General features: G+C 40.4%; 1 protein-coding gene across 1 annotated transcript; it reads left to right on the top strand.

The window, feature by feature from the left end:
- Positions 1–7,392: 7,392 nt before the first annotated feature.
- Positions 7,393–19,063, top strand: LOC102014580 (interferon-induced guanylate-binding protein 1-like). Its single transcript, XM_013514375.1, is given in 12 exon segments — positions 7,393–7,582; positions 10,433–10,560; positions 11,926–11,982; positions 11,984–12,042; positions 12,304–12,434; positions 12,437–12,499; positions 14,290–14,532; positions 15,515–15,795; positions 16,502–16,714; positions 17,465–17,567; positions 17,798–17,991; positions 18,947–19,063. Coding segments are annotated over 12 exon segments (1,779 nt in total).
- Positions 19,064–20,673: the final 1,610 nt, after the last annotated feature.

Genomic DNA, 20,673 nt, shown 5'->3' on the forward strand with positions numbered 1-20,673 from the left:
TATTACTCTGCCATAAAGAAGGATTAACTTTAGTCATTTGTAGAAAAACACATGCACCTTGAGATCATAATGCTAAATGAAACAAATCAGGTTCAGATGCATAAATATCCTATGATTTCTCTTATATTAGAAATCCACAATATAAATACATTGTAGAGCAAAATAAAGACAATAAAATACAAAGAGATAGATCTTTTGCAAAATAGAAGGGCCGAGGGATGGAGAGCAGAGCAAGGGAAAGGAAGAAAAGAAGAATTAAGATGAGTTATGTACATATACCCACTTCCCATAATGAATACAATAATCATGTACTGCAAACGGACTAAAAAAATTAATTTTAAAAAGCACAGTATTTATTGTATACTGGAAATTTTCCAAGAGAGTTGAAACAAAATTAATTAATTACAAAACTTTCTTAGTGATAATCTCTGGTCCTTTATATTTATTCCTGTGGGTTCGGGTTAACATCTAATGTCATCTCTTCCAATACTGCTTTGCTCCCACCTAGTGTTAAATATATTACATTGCCATAAGTGATACTCCTGCAATACAACTATACACATGCAATTGTTCCTTACAGCTAAGAGGAGAAAGAAGAAAGATACATCCATGTTGTGTTTCATAATTATGCAATTCCCCGTACTGTGATCTTTGTTTTTCCATGTGGATTTGCATTACTGTGCAGGATCACTTTCTTTCTGCCTGAAAATCTTCTGCTTAGTATTTCTTATGAAATCGATCTACAATCCACATTTTCTTCAAGTCTTTAAGTAGAGATTGCACACATGCCATTTCAGTTAAAGTCTGCCCTTTGGGGAAAGCTTTGAGCTCTGTGCTTTTGTGGGACTGCCTCCCACCCTGGCAAAAGTCTCTGAGCTATGCTCCTTCCCTGGGCAAGGATGGCAGCTACTGGGCTTCCCCACCTGCCTCTGTGAGCATGGAAACTGCAGTGGAGAACGGAACAAGACTGGAGGTGGTCAGATGGGGGATCTCAGGCGCCATGCCTGGGTTGGAGCCTGTGCTCTGTCACTGGAGCTGGGTCCTGGACAAGAACACTTGATGAGGCCCGCGCACCAGGAATTTGGACCCTTAATCTTGGAACTAGAGGGGGAAGAGACGCTGGCACCCTCCCTCTCCAATGTGACATCTCCTCCCCGACTGAGGTGAAGCAAGAGTGAGCCACCTGAGGTGGAGTTTGAGTGAGACTGCTCCACAGCAGGCCCTGACCCAAGGGCTGGACTTGTCGTTCATTCAAGTGGTAATGGTTCTTCTGGAAGAAATGTTTCATTGTTTATGTATCTTTTAGGACAATATGTTGAGAATTTAAATAATTTTCAGAGAACTAAGGATGACATCCTAGGAAGATAAAGAGTAAATGAGATGGTTTTAGAAGGGATGAAATTAAAATATGCAGAAGGAAATGGACAGTAGGAATACAATTGTAGTCCAGAGTATAATAAAAACAGTACATTGGAATTATATTTACATGAAGTGTATAATTTTAAGTGTGGATATGACTGAGTTAGCAAATACATACTTTACATAGAGATTTCACTGGTGTTTCTATGTTCAAAAATTATGTATTCAAATTGGCATGCAGGAGGCATTGGTTTCAGACTCAGGGTCATTTTATACTTCACCACATGCAATATCCACCAAGCTTCCATCTGGGGCTAAGCCCTGTTCCAGATGCTGGGGATGCAACTGTGGATACATGAAGCTGCTGGTAGCATGACCTTCTCTTTTGGGTAGTCAAAGGAGAAGTGGAAAAAATAAAATTAGGTGGAGACTAAGAAAAAGTCACAGTAGACTTTTCGGAGAACACGCCAATTTGTGGAGGCCTCAAGTAGAAGAAACAAGCAATGGTGCCAAGATGGAGGCATGAAGGGTCTTACTATGCAGCCCAAGCTGGCTCTGAACTCTTGGCAATCCTCCTGCCTCAGCCTCCAGAGTGCTGGGATTTCAGGCAGGTGCCACCATGCTTGCCTTCAGAAATATTTTTAAATATCACAGTAATGAGGGAAAAGAAAACAGAGAATCTATCTCAGTTCTTTAAATTGTAGGTCCTGGCTCCTGGGTGTGGATCAATACAGAGTATGGTGAGGTCTGCAGAGAATTTTGTAAATCTCTCCCTTCCTCTCTCCTCTCAGATCTTTCCTTACAGAATGAATGAGAAGAGGAACAAATAGCAGAAGGCGTCAAGTCAAAGAATTTAAAATGTGGGAGTTTAAATGGGGAAAAATAATCAAACTGTATCATGGATAGGTGCAAATTGCCTATTATGATGGAATGAATGTTACCGTAATGTGTATCTAAAATGTACCAATAAAAATGACTTTCAAAAGTAGACAGGGCTGGAGATGTGGCGCAGTACAAAGGTACTAGGTTTAATCCCCAGTACTGCAAGGAAAAGGAAGAGGAGGGGAAGGGGAAAGAGGGGCAAAAGAAGATTGCTCCTTGAGTTCACGTTACCACTCCTGGTGCTATGACTGGGGACAACTGACAAAGCCTATCTGTGCTCTGCGTTTCTAGAAAATTACAGGAAAATGTTTACCATGAGGTTTAGGGTGTTGAATTCATGTAAGTCAATTGGCACTAGGCCGGAAAGATGATGTATAAGGGGCTGGGGATTTAGCTCAGCGGCAAAAGCGCCTGCCTGGCAAGCGCAAGGTCGTGAGTTCGGTTCCTGGTACCGGAGAAAAACCAAAAACCAAAAAAAAAAAAAAAAAAAAAAAAAAAAGATGATGTATAACATAAGGAGCCTGTTCCTGGCTGTGTATTATCAGGACTCTAAATCTCTTACAGTGGCTCTTTGTATTTATCAGAATTTGCTGACTCAAAAACATCCAGGAAGTTTCACACCTTGGAGGAGGCTATAAATCTCAGTGACCAAGTGAGAGAATGAGAAGTCCGAAGCCAATCCACCTGCACCTACACCTGCGTCTACACCAGCGGAAGAGCAGGTAAGATGCTGACATCCCTTCCAGAAGCCTCTCCAGCTCTGTAGGAGCTCTGTTCTGGGACCAGCAGCCTCTAAGCCTGGGACAGGGAGGGAAAGGAGTCGCTAAAGACTGGTTACTTTTCTTAAAAACCACCACATGATGAATGACTACAGCTAAGCCTGGGCTGGAACAGTTCATCAGATGGCATCCAGATTCTATCAGCCCAGCAGGTTCCCTGGGACCACTACTTGGCTTGTATTGATTTAAGTGCTCAGTACAGTACAGGGGGCTGAACTGAGCTTGGCTTCCTGTTTGTTGACTTTGCAGTGACTGGGGACACAATTAAATCACCAAGGTCCCTGACGGGTTTGCCCAGAACTGCTCCTGCTGCAGCTGAGGAAGGGACAGGGCTGCCCAAACAGTTGTGTGCAGGAGAGGACAGCACAGAAAGGAGATGCAGGTGGCAAGATGTAGCTTATGAAAGCACTGACCTCCTAATCATGCATCTTGGTTTCAAGCTGAATGTCTTCCACCAGGAGTAGTGCAGACTCAGTGATTTCTTAGGGCCCACTCACTCTGTACCGCTCACCTGCAGAACCAGGGCCCTGTACTTTACTCCTCAGCTTCCCCTAATAGAATCTCCTGCAGCACAGAACTAAGGATGGCTTCCTTGCCTGCCTATGCAACCCCATGAACTCAGACAAATTTTCCTGCCTTCAGGAAAGAGAGGGGCTCCAGGATGGGGAGTGGTGAGCAGCAGAGAGGGAGGCACTCTGGATGTTGCTGTCCAGACCCTGGAGTGTGGTAGCCTGGGAAGGACAGGGGTGAGGGAAGTGGGTCCCAGCCTGGAGGGATCAGGGGTGCAGGTTGAGGCCCATTCAGAGAGTAGGGGTAGAGGCTTCAGTGGGAGAGGGGGAGGGGGCTGGAGTGTCTTCTTCCTGGGACAGGATTTGCTGTGTGATGGGGGCAGCTGGACCTGCAGAGGCTCAGTGACTACAGGGACTGTGGGGGCTTCCACGGCAGGGAGGGATTTCGCCCTGGATGAGAGTGGTGGAGGACGGGAACTGCACCTGGGTTCAGTTGTAGGTGAGAGCCATCGGCCTGTGACTGAGCTCAGAGGCTGTCACCTGCTGGCTCCATGTGGCAGCTGAGGGCTGCAGGCCAAGTGGGTCTGGTCTCAGCCAAAAGGCGTAGGCTGCCTGAGACTGTCTGCTGCCCTGCCAAAAAGCTACTGCAGGCTTCCTGGGGTGGATGTGCACAGATGGCATCAGGACCCTGTCTCCACATGTTGTCTGCTAGTGACAGCAGAGACAAGCCTGGAAGTGAAGTTTTATTTTCTTTTCTCTCTTGCCTGGTGTTTGTTGTTGTTTTTGTGGTTGTGGTTGTGGTTTTGTTTTTGTTTTTTTCCCCTTCATTATTTGATCTTGTTTTTGTTGAGTGTGAGCATGGTTTCTAGTCTCTTTGTGGTGGTGGTTCTGTTCTGGTCTTTTTATCTCTTCCTTCTCTCTTTCCATTCAGTCTTCTGCACCAGTTTCCCAAGATTGGCGTGATCCCCTTTGGCCTTCAGCCTTGCTTATAGTCTCTTCCTCTTCTTCTACCTCTCTATTTTTTCCCAACCCCTTTTTAAATTTGAATCCCTGAGGGTAAAGTTGACATCTTAGGGACCTGTGTGTTGCATGTAATTTTCTGGTGTGTTTTAGATTTGTTATGTAACTGTGGGTCTGGATCATACAGCTAAAGGTGGGAAATTAATGGTTGCCTCAGTTTTTTCATTTGTTCCTAGTGCTGTTGCTGATGGTGCCACTTCAGCCAAAAGTGACATGCTTGTTCTGGGTGTCTGTTCTTCCTGATATGCTAAGACTGAAGTTGACTGTGGCTCATGGAAGACACTCTGGTTGGTGCCAGGGAGCTGGTGGCTGGGCTGAGTGGGCAGTGACTTCTCATGTCCTGTAGGTTGGGGAAGTAAGGTCTTGTAAGAGACTCAAACCCAAGGGCCAGTTGCACTTGGGAGATACCTCAGAGGGGTGGTCATTTCCTAAGAGTTCTAGGTGCTAGCAGGGAAGTAGCCCACCAGGGGTGATTTACAGGCATTACCCAAAGAATTAAACTAAAAAAGAAAAGAAAAGAAGAAGACACTTAAACAAGATGCAACCCAAGACATCCAGTTCACCAAAGACAAACCCAGGTGGTAATGAGGTAGGACAATTTGAAAGACACCCATCTGGCCTCTCAGAAGTGGTAACAATGAAGCAATTAAAGAAAGCTCTAGAAAAACCCAAATTAGATATAATTTCTCAAATAACTAAAGAGCTGGTGTCTACATTTAAAACCATGCTTAGTGACTCTAGGGCAGAGACAGATAAACAAAGAGGAGCTTACAAAAATGATACAAACCATGAATGTCCAACATAGGAAAGAAATGGAATCCATGAACAGATTTAAGCAGATATCCAAGAGAATAAAAATTCCACTGAAGTGCATAGTGAAACCCTGTCTCAAAAAGACAAAAAAAAATTTCACTGAAAGTATCTGCAGCAGAATGAGCCAAATGTGAGGACAGAATCTCAGATATACAAGAAAGGCTTGTGGTTAGCAATCATGAACAGAAAGATTTCTTGAAATTAGCAAGGGACCATGAGAAATCAATCCAGCATCTGCTAGATGATGCAAAGAAGAAAAACATAAGATTGATTGGAGTCAATAAGAAAGCAGGAGATAGCACAAATGACATTTTTAAAAAGTGTTCACAGACCTCATGGCAGAAAGCTTCCCTGCTAGGGAAAAAGAAATTGACATACAGTAAGTGAGGCATATAGAACTCCAATAAGCCACAATCAAAAGAAGTCTATAGCCAGCCATATCATAATCAAGATTCTAAAAATTCAACGCAAGAATAGACCTTAAAAGCTGTTAGGAAAAGGAAAACAAATTACCTATAAAGGAAAGCCCATCAGAATTACACCTGACTTCTTAGCAGAAACCCTCAAGTCAAGGAGAGCTCAGAGTAAAGTATTTCAAATTCTAAGGGAAAACAGCCTTCAACCCACATTGATATACCCTGCAAAACTATCTTTCAAAACTGGTGGAGAAATAAGAAACTTCCATGACAAAGAACATCTGAAGAAATTTAGGAGCACCAAACAAGCAAGAAAGAAATTCCTCCCCTGAATTCCTGGGTGGGCTGTAACTCCATTCATCACCTCATGTCTAAATTCTCTCTCCCATGATCAGCTCCTTATGGTCTACCTTGTCCACTCCTTCTCCTCCTCCTCTTCCTATTTCTCCTTCTTCTTCTCTACTAACCAGGGACCAAAATAGCACAAAATTTAAAAGAATATTGCAGAAAATATATTTTCTTTGAGCAAGTACTTAACTAGCTAGCATGATCTGCTTCCTGATTTCCTAATCCTTACTTCATTGTCATTTTTAGCATCATCCAGTATTTGCAAATGTGAACTCACACCTTGCTGAGTTCAGGCTCACTCACTGTGAAGCTCAGGTAGCTCCAGTGATAGGCACTGCCCTTGCCTATGCTCTTTACATGTACTGGGAAAGATCGCTGCCTATGGGCACCCACAGTCAGGTATTTTCATAACAGTAAAAGAAATAACTCCCTTCTGCCAAGGCAGTGTTAGAAATACTGTGCACCCTCATTCCAGTGAAATGAGCCTAACCACTTGGGGTAGGAATAAAGACAACACTAAAATCCCTGAGAACTGTCCAAAGGACATACATCAAGCCATGATCTTTTTATTCATTGGGGTCTTTATTCATTATAAGAATTAATGACTAAATATTTGTTCAATTTCTTACATATACCCAGGATGAAAAAGAAATTCTCTAAATCCTGTACTGTTTTTCCATTTGATATCTTGTGTAAATTTTTTTTTTGGCTTTTCTCCAGTACCAGAAACCGAACTCACGACCTTGCGCTTGCCAGGCAGGTGCTTTGCCGCTGAGCTAAATCCCCAGCCCCTCTTGTGTAAATTTTTTCATCAGAATCCAAAAACAACTTTTCACAATAAATTAACTGGAAGATTTGTGGTTTTGAGAGCAGTGGAATGTTGATAAATGATATCTGTTATATCAACAGATATAACATCTAAGTCATTTTTAAAAAATAATTTTGAGACTTTTTTAAAACATGAACTATTTAAGTCATTTTTTTGTTTTTGTTTTTTTCTTGTACCAGGAATCAAACTCACGACCTTGTGCTTGCCAGGCAGGTGCTGTGTCACTGAGCTAAATCCCCAGCCCCTAAATGAACAACTTTAATAATATTGTCAACATTTCCTAACATCATCCGAGTTTTCCCTCATGGGTCTTGTCAGTGCACACAGTACTTGTTTGTTCATGCTGGAGAATGCTATGAATCCAATTTCTTAGTACAAAGACTGGAGATTCTGACCCTTTCCACCCCTGCCCTTGCAGACCAGAGCACACACTGGACATGGCCTCTCAGACCCACATGCGAGCCCCAGTGTGCCTCACTGAGAACACTAAAGGGCAGCTGGAGGTGAATCAGGAAGCTCTGAGGATCCTGTCTGCCGTCACCCAGCCCGTTGTAGTGGTTGCCATCGTAGGCCTCTACCACACAGGCAAATCCTACCTGATGAACAAGCTGGCTGGAAAGAAAGAGGGTGAGTGCCGCCAGCAAGAATCTGCTGAGCCCTCTGTCCACCCACACTGCCAGCATCCTGCATGTGAGCTGAACAGGGCCAGGTAGAGCCAGAGAGGAATACTGCAAGCTAATCTTCCACTCGCAGGTGGACTTTTCATCTGTTATCCCCTTTCTCTAGGATAAAAGTCAGATCACAGCAATCCCCACCCACTATGCCCCCAGTTCCTTTTAGAATCATAATCCTTTTCTAGAAGAAGGAAGGCAGTAATATGAGTAATTAATTAAATGTTTATGTAGTAAGTGCAGGTTTTCATGGACTTTAAGGTTAAAAAAAGCTTTGGGGCTGGGCTTTAGCTCAGTGGCAGAATGCTTGCCTTGTATGCTTTGAAACCTTAGGTTCAGTCCCCAGCACCACCACTAGCAAAAAAAAAAAAAAAAAAAAATGTATTCCACATTCTTTTTTATTATTTAAAATATACATAATTTACAACTTTTAAATCTTTTAAATGTGCACTTCTACATCATTAAGTAAATTTACATTTTTCTGTAGGCATCACCTCCATCCATCTCTAAAATGATTTCATGTCCAAAAATCTCCGCATCCATTAAACAACTCCCTGTACACCCCCCCACCACCACCACTCCACACTCTCTCTACATATTTGACTGTTCTATGAACAGCATATAAGTGCGATCATACAAGAATTGTCTTTTCATGACCTAACATCATGTCTTCAAGGTTCATCAATGTTGTTTCATGTGTCAAAATGTCCTTTGTTTTTAAAGCTCAGTAAGTGTGTATCAGTTTGTTTATCTACTCATACATACAAGCATAGGTGGCTTTCTTTCACCTTGTGGCCATTAGGAATAATGCTGATATACACATAGGTATGAAAATACCAGTTCAAGTCTGTGCTTTAAATTTTTCAAGGGGTGGGGGTCTGCCCAGGGGTGGTATTGCTGGCTCAAATGGTAATTCTATTTATTTTTTGAGGAATCACTACTTCATTTTTCTGATTGCCTGCATCATTTTATGTTCCCACCAAAAATGTACAAATGTTCTAATTTCTCCACATTCTGCAAATATTTGTTATTTTTTGTTTGGTTTTCTTTGTTCATTTTTTTAGAGTGGTGGTTCTACTGTGGATGACATGGTATCTTATGGTTTCCATTTACATTTCCTTCACTGACTATTAGTTTTCAGCATCTTTGCATGGGCATGGTTACTGAAAAATCATTTGGCCAACCATAAAAGCTAAATCCTGGGCTCTTTCTGCTATTTTATTATTCTGTATGTCAGTCTTCATGTGGGTTCCACACTGTTTTGATTACCAGTTTTGCGCTATGAGAATACTAAAAGTGGGACTCCTCCAAATTTGTACTTCCTTTTAAAGATTTGATTTTGTACTACTTTGTAGTGTCTAGACATGTTGTATAAAAATTAGGTTAAATTTTTCCTACAAGACAGGCATTGGGACTTCTGATAAAGATTCATTAAATCCATGTATCACTTTGGATAGTAATGACATATTAAGAATATTAAATCAGAGCTGGGCAAGGTGACTCCTGTAATCTCAGCACTTAGAAGACTGCTGTGAGTTCAAGGCCAGCCTGGGCTACAAAGTGAATACAAGGCCAGCCTGAATGATACAGTGAGACCCTGTCTCAAAAAATAATAAATATATTACATATTATATATTCTGTATATTCTATATATATTCTATGTATACATATATTTTTTTCTTCCTTTATTTTAACATAGGATTTTTTTCAAATTATTTGTTTCTTCTTCAGTTTGTCCCACAATGATCTGTACTTTTCAGTATTTAACTCTTAAGACTATAATTGGGGTTCTTTATCCCCAAGGAGTTTATTCTTTTGATGCACTTATAAGTAGGGTTGTTTTCTTAATTTCCTACTCAAACTGCTCACTTGTAGTGTATAGAAATGCAAATGACATCTGCATGTTGATGTATATGCAGTAACATAGCTGAATTCATTTATTAGGATTAACAGGATTTGGATAATTAATGTTTTTCATATCTGAGACCACATCATCTGTTCACAGAGATAATTTTATTCTTTCAAAATGTTGGTGGTTTCTACTTCTTTTTCTTGCTTTTTTTAGACAGATCTAGAACAATGTTAAACACAAATAGCCAAAGTAGACATAATTTTTTTGTGTCTGATCTTAGAGGAAAAGAGTTCAGTCTTTTGCCATTGAATATAACAATGGCTGAGAATTTCATATCTGAACTTCACTGAGTTAATGTAGTTTCCTTCTACTTCTAGTTTGTTGAACTTTGCAGTGTCTAGACATGTTGTACAAACTAGAAACTTCTAGTTTGTTTCCTTCTACTTCTAGTTTCCTTCTACTTCTACTGTTTTGGCAGTACGAGGTATTCAACCCTGCAAGGACTGAGCTGTATCTCCAACCTTTGTGTTTCTCTGTTTATTTGTTTTTGTTTTTGTAGTACTGGGAATTGAACATAGAACCTCATCTTAGAGCAACTTCCTATCACTAAGCTATATCCCTAGGCCTTTTAAAATTTTTGTTTTGAGATAAGGTCTCACTACATGGACCAGGCTGAATTTGAAATGGTGATTCTACTATATCAGCCTTATATAGAACTGGAATCACAGGGGCAAAGCCCCATCACACTGGGCTGATGAATGCTTTCTATTATAAAACTATTGGATTTCTTCCTTCTAATGGGCAATCTATTGTTACAATTTCTGACTGTAACTAGATCAATACTTGCTGTAACTTCAGGGTTCACTCCTAACCTTGATTATGCTGAAGTTTATCTCAGTTTCAGACACACCTGCTATTAAAACTCACACATTGCTTCTCACTGGTGTTTTGCAGGCTTCTCTCTGGGATCCACAGCGCAGGCTCACACCAAAGGAATCTGGATGTGGTGTGTGCCTCATCCCGAGAAGCCAAACCAGACTCTAGTTCTGCTTGACACCGAGGGCCTAGGAGATGTTGAGAAAGTAAGGATGAGAATTCAATTTGGGAGTAGCTCCTTGTCTTTATGTCACCTCTGAAGTATGTAATTTTCACTTAAGTGTTTGTACTTACACATAACATATATTTTCATTTTTGCTTACATGAGACTAAGTTTAGCCAGACATGAGGAAAATTTCTGGCAGAAAAGCAACATGGCCTGTACACAGTAAGCAGTTTACCCACATGCAAAACAAAAGCACAAAAATAAACTCAGTGCCAAAGGTCTTATCCTGCAGAGAACTTTAGTTAAGGGTTTATGTTTTGAAGCCTAATGACTTTCGTTTAAATTAAAACTCTAAGAGCCAGGTGTGGTGGCACATGCCTGTAATCCCAGCACTCAGGAGGCTGAGGCAGGAGGATTGCTGAGACTTTGAGGCCAGCCTGGGATACAAAGTGAGCTCAAGACCAGCCTGAACTACATATTGAGACCCTGTCTCAAAAAGACCAAAAAAAAAAGAACTCTAGCTGAGTGTGGTGGTGCATACCTGTAATCCCAGCATCCCAGCACTTGAGAGGCTGAAGCAGGAGGATCCCTGGGAGTTTGACTACAAAGTGAGCTCAAGCCCAGCCTGAACTGCACAGTGAGACCCTAGCTGAAAAAAACTCTATTCTTAATTCAACATACTTAATCAAATTATTTGACTTGACTTCAGTTTTCTAACCCGTCAAATAGTTGTAAAAGTTCTATATATGCCTTGTGGAATACTTTTGAATATTTAAAAGGACAGATAGTATTTCAGGTTTATAATAATTTCTATAAACCTGCAAGAGCTATAAACCAATTACATATTTACCGATTTATTTTATGTATGTATGTATGTATTTACTTATTCATTTAAGCAGTACTGGGAATTTAAACACTGAGCACTGTACCACTGACATAGGTCCCTAGCACACTGCCTTTTGCTTTTTTCAACAGCATCTCTATAATTTGCCCAGGCTGGCCTTGAATTTGCAAATCCTCCTGCCTCAGCATCTCACACAGGTGGAATTACAAGCACAGACCATAACACCCAGCTCCAAAGCTAATCACATTTTACTGTAGAAAAAAAAGAGGGAAAATTTTATATTTAAATTTTCTTTATGACCTGAGAATGCCCACAACCTTGACCGTTTTGTCAGTTATTTGCCAATAATCATAAGATCCTGGTGAGAATCAGTGTAAATCAAGCACTAATCAAAAAAATACTTAAAGTTCAAGTAAAACAGACTTTTTTTTTGGATTGGGTTTCTTTCTACATAATTAGTTGAAAAATCTCTCAATGAATGGCACAATTTTACCACTGCTGACCTTTAAACTGACATAAGCATAAAAAGTACTCATGATCCAAATGCGTCCTGGCTTCCAGAGTAACCCCCAGAACGACTCCTAGATCTTTGCCCTGGCGATACTTCTGAGCAGGGCATCATTGATTTGTGTACAACAGCATGGGCATCATTGATAAAGAGGCAATGGATCAACTGCAGTATCCTTTTTGTGGTCCAGAACACCAGGAAAAGCATATGGGCCTATGTTAGTAAACCAGTCACCTGACTCTGGATCCTACAGAAGCGCACTCCAAAACAGAAAACATAAACAGTAACTTGCATACAGGAAAGAGTCACAAATCTACTAAAAGAAATGACACTTCTGTTAAGAACAAAGGCAAATGAAAGTTTGGGAATTTGTTGAATAAATGTGGCATGGGAGGGGTCCTGTTATTTTTCCAGTTTTCCTTAGCCCTCAGCTATGTCACAGAGCTGACGGAGCTGATCAGAGCAAAGTCTTCACCTGGCACAGATGAGGTTGAAGATTCAGCTGATTTTATGAGCTTCTTCCCAAACTTTGTGTGGACACTGAGAGATTTCTGCCTGGAACTGCAGCTGATGGACAAAACGTCTCTGCAGATGCCTACCTGGAGAGTTCCCTGAAGCTAAAGCAAGGTAGCAGGGATGTATAATTGGTGAAAGAAGATAGCAAAACACTAGAAGTTGTTACTTTTTACTTTTTTACTTATACTTTTTTTTGCATTAACAGTCATCTATTGCTGCCACCTAGCTGCTCCCGGAAATTAATGTTTAATGTCTGAATTAATAGACTTCATTTAAAACTTTTCTTTCTTGCTGGAGGAATAGGTTTATTTTTTATCAGTATATGTTTGTTATATGTAATATTTACTTTGGGGAGATTTCTACGTCTATATCCTATCTTGGTCATTTTAGATCTCTTCCCCACACACATGCTCCTTTCAACCCTTGCCTTCATCTCTTTCCCCAGCTCCCAAAAATCTGCCCCCCTATCTCCTATCATCTCTCCTTTATTTTACCCTTTAATTTATTTGTATTTTGGGTTTCTCATATAAGAGAAATTATAAAATATTTAACTTTCTCGTTGTGGCTTTTTTCACTTAACGTTAGAGTCAAGAGCCATCCATTTTCCTGCAAATAACACAAATCCATTCTTCTTTATGGCTGAATAACACTCTATTGTTATACAGACCACATTTTCTTTCCCCATTCCTCTATAGGTGGTCATATCAGCTATGCCTCTTCTAGGTGTATTCCTGAAAGAGTTAAAGTCATCAGACTACAATGATATGTGCATATTCATGTTTTTAGCAGAACATAGCTAAACTGTGGAAAAAACCTAGATGGTCATCAGCAGATAAAGAACATATATCTTTCTTTCTTTTTTTCTTTCTTTTTTCTCTTTTTTGAGACAGGGTCTCATTATGTTGTTCAGGCTGGCCTTGAACTTGCTTATGTAGCCCAGGCTGGCCTTAAACTCACAGCAATCTTCCTGCTTCAGCCTCCCAGTATTGGGATTACAGACATGTGCCACTATGCTCAGCCAAGAACATGTTTCTGTTTCCTTTCACCTTTCCTTTTACCATGATTGGGCCAGCTTTACAAACTTGTTTAAGATATGTGACTCTGTATTTAATCAAAGACTATGAAATATATAGTATATTTGAAGGAAATAAAATTAAAGCATGAACAGTGAGCTCTGTGTGGTGGTGCAATCTGTAATCCTAGCACTCAGAAGGCTGAGGCAGGAGGCTTGCCACAGTTCAAGGCCAGCCTGGACTACATAGAAAGACCCTGTTTCAGAAAAAGAAAAAAAGCACAAACAGCCTTCTAGTCCAAGTGTTGGAAAAGTACAGCCAACAGACAAAGGATAGCCAATGCCTCCTGCTAAAATAAATGCTATTAATATCATTTTTAGAATTTTGATGTGCATATCTTGTACTCTGATTAACTACTTTAAAGATAACAATATTCAGTCTATTAACTATTATTATTCTCTTATTATTTTGTTATGAAATTTTGTTTTACTTTTTTCCATAAAATAACAAAATAATAAAAATAAAATAAATGCTATTAGAACAATGCTGTAACTTTTTTTTTTTTTTTTTTTGTCTTTTTGAGACAGGGTCTTGCTATGCAGTTCAGGCTGACCTTGAGCTCACTTTGTAGCCCAGGCTGGTCTCGAACTCGCAATGATCCTCCTGCCTCAGCTTCCCACGGGCTGGGATTACAGCCATGCGCCACCATGCCCAGTTTAGCACTGCTATAACCGTTGATCTACTTATTGTCTGCATATTCTGTCATTCTACAGGAACTGAACTGAGTGCATAGGAAAGCAGCTACCTGGCCCAAAAAGCTGAAATTATACGCTATTTGACACATTACCAAAATGTTCAAATCCTTACAGTAAGAAAATCTTCCTGCAGGTACCAGTCAAAAAGAGAACAATTTTAACCTGCCCCGACTCTGTATCCGGAAGTTCTTCCCAGAGGAGAAATGTTTTGTCCTCAGTAGGCCCACTCATGGAAAGAAGCTGCACAAACTGGAGACACTGCATGATGATGAGCTGGACTCTGAATTTGTGCAACAAGTTGCAGAATTCTGTTCCTACATCTTCAGCTCTTCCAAGGCCAAAACTCTTCCAGGAAACATTGAGGTCAATGGGCCTCGTAAGTACCCATCCAGCATTTTCTTTCATTGATAAAACAAAGAATAAGAAACAAAACAGCACCGGGCCTGGTGGCTCACACCTGTAATCCCAGAACTTGGGAGACTGAGGCAGGAGGATCACTGTGAATATGAGGCTAGCCTCAGCTACAAAGTGAGTTCAAGGCCAGCCTGAAGTGCATAGCAAAACCCTGTGTCAAAAATACAAAAAAAGAAATAAAACGAACCCAGCCTCAGCTCTGAAGACTGCAAATCTGCTGCTCCTGTTGTGTTAAATTTTAGATGGCACCAACCTTTATAATAGATTTCATTAATCACATTTCTTAATGGAAAAAGATAGGAAAGATCAAAAGTGGAAACAAGTTTTATTTCTGAAAATTGCCTCATTAAACTGGACTTCATTCTGCAATGTGGCAGCCACTAGGCAATTGTGGCTATGCAGATTTAAAGGTAAATTAATCTAAATGAAAGAAAACTAAAACTGGAGATCGCACGGCTGTATTTCCAGGGCTCATATGCCCATGTGGTTAGTCACTATCATGTCAGCCTATGAAGGAAGTTCTCTTGGATTTGTTTAGTCTAATGAACCAAATGGTGGTAACTTTTGATTGGGATTGTGTCCCTTCTTCCATGGATAGTGATTAAAGCTTTACTGTGGACGGGGATGATGAGATATGGTTTCAGTCCTAATGGTACTTGTGATTAAAATGCACACAAACATTTAACAAACAGAAGTCTATGCAATTTAGAACAGGGTTCTCGATCTTTTGCAGGCATACGTGTCACCTGGGGATCCTGCAAAGAGGAAGGTCTAATTCAATAAATTTCATACAGAGGTTGAAATGTTGCTTGTCTAGCAAATTGCAGGGTGAGGCTGGGCACACTGATGCTTTGAGAAAAACATGGTGTCTGATGTGCTGAGTTACACAGAGTAAGAGGCTTTTCTTCTTTCTTGTTATAACATCACCTGCTCTCTCTATGCAGGTCTAGAGAGCCTGGTGCTGACCTACATCAGTGCCATCAGCAGTGGGGATCTGCCCTGCGTGGAGAACGCAGTCCTGGCCTTGGCCCAGAGAGAGAACTCAGCTGCAGTACAGAAGGCTTTGGCCCACTATGACCAGCACATGGGCCAGAAGGTACAGCTGCCCACAGACACACTTCAGGAGCTGCTGGACCTGCACAGGGCCTGTGAGAGGGAGGCCATCAAGGTCTTCATCAAGCATTCTTTCAAAGATGTTGACCATGAATTTCAAAAGGAATTAAAGGTAATCTTTTTTCTTATGTTTCTATGGTTTTGGAACTCTGAAGGCAAAGATCTATGAGGAAATAAGTATTTATATTGACAGAATAAATTATTACTTGATTTCAAAATTGTGACCAGTACCTATGAATAATCATAACAAGCACAAACACTGTTATTAAGGACTCTAAGATTTGAAATAATCTTTCTCATGATTAAGTTCATCATCTCCCCTTTAATGTAATTTAATGCATATGATTAATAATCAGTGCTTCTGATCAAATTATATGCCCAGTGTTGTCAGATGGACTTGATATTGAAGGCAAAAGCAAAGAAATAGGTTTATATTGAGCCAGATTTGTTCCACACGCAATCATAAGCCCAATCCAAAAAAGTGAAAGTTCACATCTAAAGGTGTGTCATAATGCTAGCAATTTGGGCTAGGGGTGTAGCTCAATGGTAGACCCCAGGATATGCCAGGTCCTGTTTAAATCCTCAGTACCACCAAAAAATAAAAAATAAAAATCTAGCAATCTCAGCTCTGAACTTCACCTCCAAGGAGACAGAGACAGCAGTAGAAACAAGGATGAGAGAGGGAAGGATTTGGTCCAGTGGAGGTACCCTGTCAGTTTTTCTAGGAGGTCATAGACTCTTTCAAAAAGCATTTCTAGAAATTCTAATCTAAAGCTAATGTCTTTTCCAATTATTCTTTTTCTACTGTTACATGAAAGGATCAGCTACAAAAGAAGATAGAAGATTTCTATCAACAGAATTTGAAAGCATCTTCAAATCATTGTTCAGCTTTACTTCAGGATATTTTCAGACCCCTAGAAGAAGAGGTGAAACAAGGCATTTATTCTAAACCAGGGGGTTACCGTCTCTTTATTCAGAAGGTACAAAACCTGAAGAAAAAGTACCATGAGGAACCCAGGAAGGGGCTACCGGTAACTAATTTTCTCTGTGCATTCTATCAGGTGCTGAGTGCATATTTTAAACACCAGTGTGACCAAGGTAATTGCTCAGGGATGTGCCTTGCCTTCATGACAGTCACACTTCAAATAACATTTACACGGAGTCTATCACACTAGACATGTCCCAGACACTCATCAGAGTGCACGCAATTAACAATTGCATTATAAGTTACATTATGACAATAACCACAGGATGTTACCGCCAGCCATTAGTACAGCTGGATGTTTTTCCACTGTATGAGACAGAAAACCATGACTGTCCCTTAAAAAAAGTGTTAATTCATCAGATTGAAACAATTTTTAAATGACAACTGGATGCAAGATTTCAAATGACATCATCATCGGTCTGTCTTTCCATCACTCTCACAACCCCACACTTCCCTCCCTTCCTTCCTCCCTCTACTTGCTGCTCTGATCTGCTTTCTCCACAGTGGCTTCCATTCTCCAGCACACTCAACCCATGCAGACCACGGCACCATCAACTCTCACCTTGAAGACCACAAACGACAGAGTCTCTTTTCCCCAGTGAACCTCCGATAAAAAACATTGCCTAGTGGGAGACCTGTCTAGCCAGCCTGGAGCATGTGCCCTTTCTGGTGATGGGAATCTTGGCCACCAGCAATAATAGAGCCAAGAGGAGCAGTTCCTGAAGTGGTGGGAGATAGACAAAAAGAAATCCTCACAGTCACTGCCTACTGTTAACTCCATGTTCTCTGGTCTAAGGCTGAAGAGGTTCTGCAGAAATATTTGCAGTCCAAGTGGGATGTGACTGACGCCATTCTACAGACAGACAAGACTCTCAAACAAAAGAAAAAGGAGATTGAAGGTGAGCAGTGAGTCAAGAGACTAAATGGTCCCAAAAATTCTTAAAAGTCTCAGTATTTTGACTAAGTAAATGTGGGATCCTAAAGCTAGAGCCAGACAAAGAAAGATGTGCCTCAGCTCCCTACAGCACATCTAGGTAAAGCAAATGTTACCATCAGTAACAAGGGAGGAAGACAAAGGAAGCCACATGGTAACACCCCCGACATTTTTCTTCTTTGTATTTCTCTTCAGTGGAACGTGCAAAAGCTGAATCTGCAGAGGCGGCTGCAAAAACGTTGCAGGAAATGCAAAAGAAGACTCAGAAGATGCTGGAGCAGAAAGAGAAGAGTTATGAGGAGCATGTCAAACAGCTGATTGTGAAGATGGAGGAGGAGAGAATCAAGAGGAAGGCAGAGCAGGAATGGATTCTAATTCTTAAGCTTCAGGTATTCCACCGCACCATCCTGAGGTCTGCTTCGTCTCCATTCCCCCGATCACAAAAGTTTAGTGTGGCAAGTAGACCATGAAGCCCCAAAAGGACCTTGCCTGCTACTTGTAGGCCCTTTTGACTCCTGCATATCTGCCTGAGCAGCCCACTGCCCGTGTCTGATCATGAAGTTTTTGTTTGCAATTGTGTTACATTCAGTCTTTTGTGAGTAGTCTATATTTCAATTAACAGAGCTACATGTTAAGATCATAAAATATGTCTTATCTGTATCTCTTGCTTCAAGCTACAGGAAGCGAGAATTATGTCCATATTTCTTAAAAGAAAAATATAGGATCAAAAAGGATTAAGTGACTTGTATGCAGTCATACAGTTGCTAAAATAGCTGAGCTGTCTTCATTCACCACATAGTGGAACTTACAATGATTTTTTTTTAAATCACGCCTGGTATGATCTGAGCTCTAACGGACCTTCACTGGCAGAAAGACCCCTTAACCCTCACATTTTTATAACAGTCACTCCATTTGCTTTCTGGACCTGGACCCAGTTTGCATTGAGTTGTGAGTTAGGTGCAAAATTCAGTATGGTCATTGTGTGATTAATTTTCAAACCTACCTTCTGCCACCCCTCCTAAAAAGACCTGGAGCTCTTAGGTCAAATTTTTTAACCTAAATTTCAGGCACTCTATCAGATTTTGAGGATGGATTGGTAACTTAAGGTCATCATTATTTAGGAAATATAATTAAATCTACATTTTAGCTAAAGGACACACAGAAGAAATAACTACAGAATTCAGCTGCCCAAGAATAGGTATGATGAAAATTAGGGATAGAGAAATTTTCTCTAGGAAATTAAATACCAAATAATCAATGAATATGCAAACTAGACAGAATATAAGATTTAGTCAGAGAAATGGTTGATTAAGTTTCTGTCTTTTTTTTTTTTTTTTTTTTTAGGAACAGGACCAACTGCTAAGGGAGGGATTCCAGAATGAGAGCAAAAAACTTCAGAATGAGATAAACTATCTCAAAGCGGAGATGGAAAGGCAAAAGAAAACATGTGTCATAAGCTAAGGACCTAAAGAAAAGCAAAATAAAAGATTGATAGAAGGAACCAGGGCAATGGGCCTTTTACAAATGGGAAAGGAACCAAGAGATTCAGGGAGGAGAAGAGGGCATGAAAAGATCTAAGGTGCCTCGTGTGTGTGTACCAACTACCCAGGATGTACCTAGTCATTACGTGTCACAAATGTGAATTAAAAAAACAATTAAAATGAGAGAAGGAAAGCTAGGGAGATGGAGGGAAGGAGGAGAGTGGGAAGGGGAAGGGAAGTAAGAAGAATCAAGATATGGTAGGTACACATACCCACTCCCTAAAATGAATGTAAACATGGACTGCAAAGGTATAACAATAAAAATCTTTTTAAAAGTTTTAACGGAAGTATAGACCTTTCTTTCCTATCACCCTTACTCCAGGCATAACTCAAATAATTATAGAAGACAGAGCAAGTGTTACTTTACTTGGTAATAACTAGGTCTTGTATGGCAACACCAAAAATCTTCTAAGGCATGTAGTGTAAAAGGTGAAATCAGCTGGGCTTGTTGGCATATGCTTGTAATCCCAGCACTCAGGAGGCTGAGGCAGGAGGATTGCTGTGAGTTTGAGGCCAGCCTGGACTACATAGTGCATTCCAGGCCAGTCTGAACTACATAGCGAGACTTTGTCTCAAAAAAAAAGTGAAATTACAGCCTGGGGTTGTAGCTGAGTGGAAGAGTACTTGCCTAGCATGTGTGAAGCCGTGGGTTCAACCTCAGGTACCGCAAAAAAAAAAAAAAAAAAAAAAAAAAAAAAAAAAATTCTTAAAAGATTGTAAATTGTGTTAACCTCTGTACCAATTGGGAAGCTATCACTGCTGTCATTCAGGGGTTTCTTCTCCAAGATGACTATCAGTATATAAACGGACACTGAACACAGTCTTAGGTGAAAGTCATGGTACATAGTTAGGCACCAACTGACCAAGTGTACAATGCATTCTAATGTCAGGGACAAACATCCTAGTTTCTTACTGGAGACAATGAACAGTTCGTTATATCAAGGCTTCCCAGTCAATGAGCAATAATGTGATTCTTGAACACTGGAATGGGTAATCCTCACTCACAAGTCTAAAGAGAAACATGCTTCCTTACAGAGATTGACAGTCTCCATGTAATCTTCACAAGGAGATGGATGAAACCACTGTTATGAAAAGGAGTCTGAGTCATAAACAAATGGGCTAATGGACTACATTTTCCTTCCCGTTAAATCCATCCAGATGTAACTTTAAAGAGACACTTTATAACTTTAGAGAGTTAAAAAATATATCACACAGTAACATGATAAAAATTACCAATTGTGAATATGTAGTAGCAATGTACAATTTGCAAAGATAGACTTTTAATGAAGTGGACAATGTGTTAAAAAATACACAGTTGATTTAACAATTTATTTATAATACTAAAGCATAAAATAGTTAAGCAAAATTGAAGTTGGTTCTTCCTTCACATAAATGTAGCTGGTTGGTACAGGGCTGGAATAAGGGCTCCATGATGTCAGGATTTGAGCTCCTCCTCACTCATTCTACTTACTGCTTTATATAACTTCAACTTGCAGATTCCATATAGTGATTCAAGGGCTGTAGCTGTCA

The sequence above is a fragment of the Chinchilla lanigera genome, unplaced genomic scaffold (assembly GCF_000276665.1).
Source record: "Chinchilla lanigera isolate Chin_1 unplaced genomic scaffold, ChiLan1.0 scaffold00022, whole genome shotgun sequence".
NCBI classification, from domain to species: domain Eukaryota; kingdom Metazoa; phylum Chordata; class Mammalia; order Rodentia; family Chinchillidae; genus Chinchilla; species Chinchilla lanigera.